Source organism: Nestor notabilis, unplaced genomic scaffold (assembly GCF_000696875.1).
Source record: "Nestor notabilis isolate BGI_N333 unplaced genomic scaffold, ASM69687v1 scaffold29717, whole genome shotgun sequence".
In the NCBI taxonomy this organism is placed as follows: domain Eukaryota; kingdom Metazoa; phylum Chordata; class Aves; order Psittaciformes; family Psittacidae; genus Nestor; species Nestor notabilis.
Genome location: NW_009935832.1, coordinates 12,296 through 15,836, shown reverse-complemented (window position 1 = coordinate 15,836; position 3,541 = coordinate 12,296). Strand labels below are relative to the sequence as shown.

The window sequence follows — 3,541 nt, the reverse complement described above, 5'->3', positions numbered from 1 at the left end:
AGAGGGGATGATTCCCAAGGTGGGGAGTCTGCTTGGGAGGGACGTAATAGCATGCAGAAGGGGGCTATGTGCTGTGATGGGAGAGAGTGTGCTGCTATGAGCACCGTGGGTCAGGAGAAGGAGGGCAGAAGTAGCAGAAAGGATGCCTGAGCTCCTCAGATGCATCATCTCAACCGAGCCAAAGGGTCTGGAGGGATGCTGGGCAGCTCTGTGGCTAGATCCAGACATAGAAAACCACGTCAGAGAGCCCTTTCTTGTGGACACTTAAGAACTGCTGATATTGATTTTTTTGGCTTAGTTTGATTTCTACATCTTTTAAAACCTTTTCTAGTCTGTGTGTGGGACTTGTGTTGCTTTTAGTGGAAAATCACTCAGAAATCAGGGCATTCTCTATCGAGCTGTTTGTAGCAGTGCAGGGCTGTGGGACAGGGCTCCATGGCTCAGAGCAAACCAGCGTTCCCGCTTCCAGGAACCTGGAAACCAGAGCAGATCAATGAGGGGTGTGGATAAACTGGGGTTCTTGGGTCATACAGAGCCCCCATTTCTCAAGCAGAGGGGCCAATTCGCCCTCTCTGGGCTTTGCCCACCACCTCTATAGGTTGCACATGGCTCCCTAAGGAAAGAAGCAGGAGTTTAATGCTTGGCTCGTAGAGTAGAACCACACAAATGATGGAAAGCATGTGAGTGGCCCAACTAATTGATATCAAAGGGACTAAGCAGGTAATGTAATATTCATGGCATGATGAATCTGATTCTCCCTGCTTTAACCTCCGAGCCCACTTCAGGCTTGAAGCTCATCTTACTATTTCTTTGTGTTATCCTTGTACCAGATGTAAAATGAGGATGAATTGCTCCCAAACTGAGGAGCAGAGCCCTGTGAGTGACTGTGTGCAGCCTCAGCCATGGATCTACATAGGGTTGCTGCTGAGCGGAGCACTAGGACTGCTCTTTAGAGGCAGTAGGAAGGACAAGGTGGCACCTCCAGGAGTACTCCAAAAGGAGCAAGGAGAGGAAAACATTCTTGCACCTGACCAGGACTATATGTTTGTCTACCAAGCCCCAGAGAAGGTCTTAAGCTTGGTGAGCATCTGGGATTGTGTTTGTGTGGTTGCAAGATGCCCAAGTGTATGATAGGTTGTCAGTGAAGCACAACTGGAGAGTGGTGGTGCTTTGGGCTTCCAGAGTGGGTTAATGTCACAAACTCAGAAATGGAAGTACTGTTCAGCTGCAGTCGAAGAGCCTGTGCTCTTCATTTGCACACAGAGTGGTTCTGGTCCATATAGAGCTGCTAGGGCAATTCGAATGCTGTTGTTTTCTCCATGGGAAGAGCTTGGAGTTAAACTGAGTTGAAAATCTAGGGGAAGAGTAGCAAGTATCCTGCTTAACCGTGGCTATAACCCCCTGGGGGCAGATTATCTGCCTCTCACCCTCCAATGTGCTATCTCTCAACTGGCCAGCTTGGGTCACCCAGTGGAGGCTTCAGCCTCCGTTTCAGCAAATATTACCCAGCTAGATGCATCCTCTAAGGGAGGTGTGTGAGGGAGGTGCTGTGAAAAACCTTCTGGAAGTGCCTGTCCCCTCTCCATGCTACAGGAAGAGCTGAGACTACTCTCCCAGGCTAAGTGTGAGCCTTTCAGACAGCCTTTTCAGCATCTGATATGCAAGTACATGGTCACCATTCCTGGTGCAGCACGAGTGATGGACCCCCATGATTTCAGTGCTGCAGCTCCCTCAGTCAACTCCAGTTGAGAAGCTGGTGGCCATCAACCAATGGCTTACAAGGGAGAGCAGGAAAGAGGCAAGTTTCTGTCTTACACCAAGGTGTTGCCCAGCTTCGCTCTGGCATTTCTGTGAGCAGGTTTCCTCCAGGCCAATGATGGAGGTTAGAACACCACGGTGTTCGCCTCTTTCCCAGAGGAGTCAGCAGCACTGACCATTGCTGCAACCCTGGGACCTTCCTGGCTGTCATTACAGCCGTGATCCGCACTCTGAGCCGCTTTGGAAGGAGCATTTATCTGTCGAGGTTTTGAGGAGCCTCTTTATGTCTAAATCCAGGCAGTGACTAAGCTCTGTTTCACCGAGCAGGCAGAGGGCTCTCAGCAGGCTCCTGGAGGTCAGCAGGGAGGTAATGAAGCAGGCTCAGATGCCACTGCTGCCCCCTCTTTACTCAGTATTGCCCAAGCTCAGGGCTGATGTGGTGCTGCATCAGTGGGAGCCTGATGGCAACCTGCCCAGCAGCCACCTCCTGGCCTGCCGTCACACAGAGGTGTAGCCATGGGAGCTCCATGTTCTGGCTCACTCTGACTAGTGAAGCTCACTGGGGTGATGCTTCTGTTGTGTTTTTAGCACTCTTTGGAGACCACTTTGTCCATTAGCTGAATTCTCTGGGTGTAGCTGTGCTGTTCAGTGCTTTCATCAGTTCCCTGGGGAGAAATGGCTCCAGGTAATCCCCTGCAGCACATGTGACATCCTGCTCAGCTCTGCAAGGAGGCGGCAGGAGTGAGATCTCTCCCATGCTGTGAGATGCAGCTTTACAGTAAAGTGATGCCGTTGCACCGGAGTCAATGCACTGGTTGGCACCAGCTGAGGATCTGCTGCTTGTCTTATTTTGTTGTGGCTACACCAGAAACGCTGACAGCACTAATCCTTGTAGCTGCGATAACTGAGGAGCTAATCCTGCTTTTTTTGCAGTATCCAGCTGGAAGGAGAGGATCAGACAAGATCAAGTGGTATTAACCACTTCCTAAACTAAACTGCTGCCAGAAGAAGGGTAGAGGGTGAGATACAAGCAGGGAGGAGGTATTGATCCGCTTTCCCATGGAACACAATGTTCTCTCCTCACGCAGGAGGAAAGGAGCTGTGGTGAGCAAATGAAAAGTAAGATTCATTTAGTTGGACATGAGTGTCTCTCGTCACTGACAAATGGCATCACATACAGGGATGGGATGGACTCGTCTTGGTTACAGATGAAGCCTGGTTGTGGCGGCAGGATGACAGGCAGTCAACTTGCTTGATGTTCTTGCAGGTACAGAGACTACAGTAGATGCTTTGAATCCAGCTCACAGTTACTAAAGAAAGAACCAACATCTTCCCAGTTGTTTTTCTGTCCTCCTCTGTTACCTCCGGGTGGGATGGTGCTGCCTTGCTCTGTGCTTCCACTCACCTCGTTGCTCTGCTTCCTCTTCCAGGTGCTGTATCATGCTCAGATAGGACCCCGCCAGCGTGAGAAGCATCCCAAGACAACCGCTCCGAGGGGCTGAGCTCAGGTGGTTCCTCTGCCTTCTCCAGCAGCCAGGCAACAGAGGAGAGCTGGGATAGCCCCGTGCCCCGCATCCAGCCACAGCCCACAGCGCTCACCGGGATGGATTCCAAAGGCAACGTCCGAAGCGGGAACAAACCCGACGCCAAGGCCCCCAGCTCCGGAAAGGTGGAAAAGCCCAACCCTGCGCCTGCCACCAACGCAGACAAGAAGGAGGTGCCCAAAGAGCAGCCTGCTCCTGCCACCGCCACCAAGAAGGCGGGAGGTGACGCTGCCGTCGCG

General features: G+C 51.8%; 1 protein-coding gene across 1 annotated transcript in view; it reads left to right on the top strand.

The window, feature by feature from the left end:
- Positions 1-3,361: 3,361 nt before the first annotated feature.
- CEND1 (cell cycle exit and neuronal differentiation 1) overlaps positions 3,362-3,541 on the top strand; it is a 385-nt gene continuing 205 nt past the window's right edge. Inside the window, 2 exon segments of the mRNA XM_010018003.1 lie at positions 3,362-3,537; positions 3,539-3,541. The exon segment at positions 3,539-3,541 is cut by the window's right edge and continues 205 nt beyond it. Coding sequence (XP_010016305.1) covers positions 3,362-3,537; positions 3,539-3,541 — 179 coding nt within the window.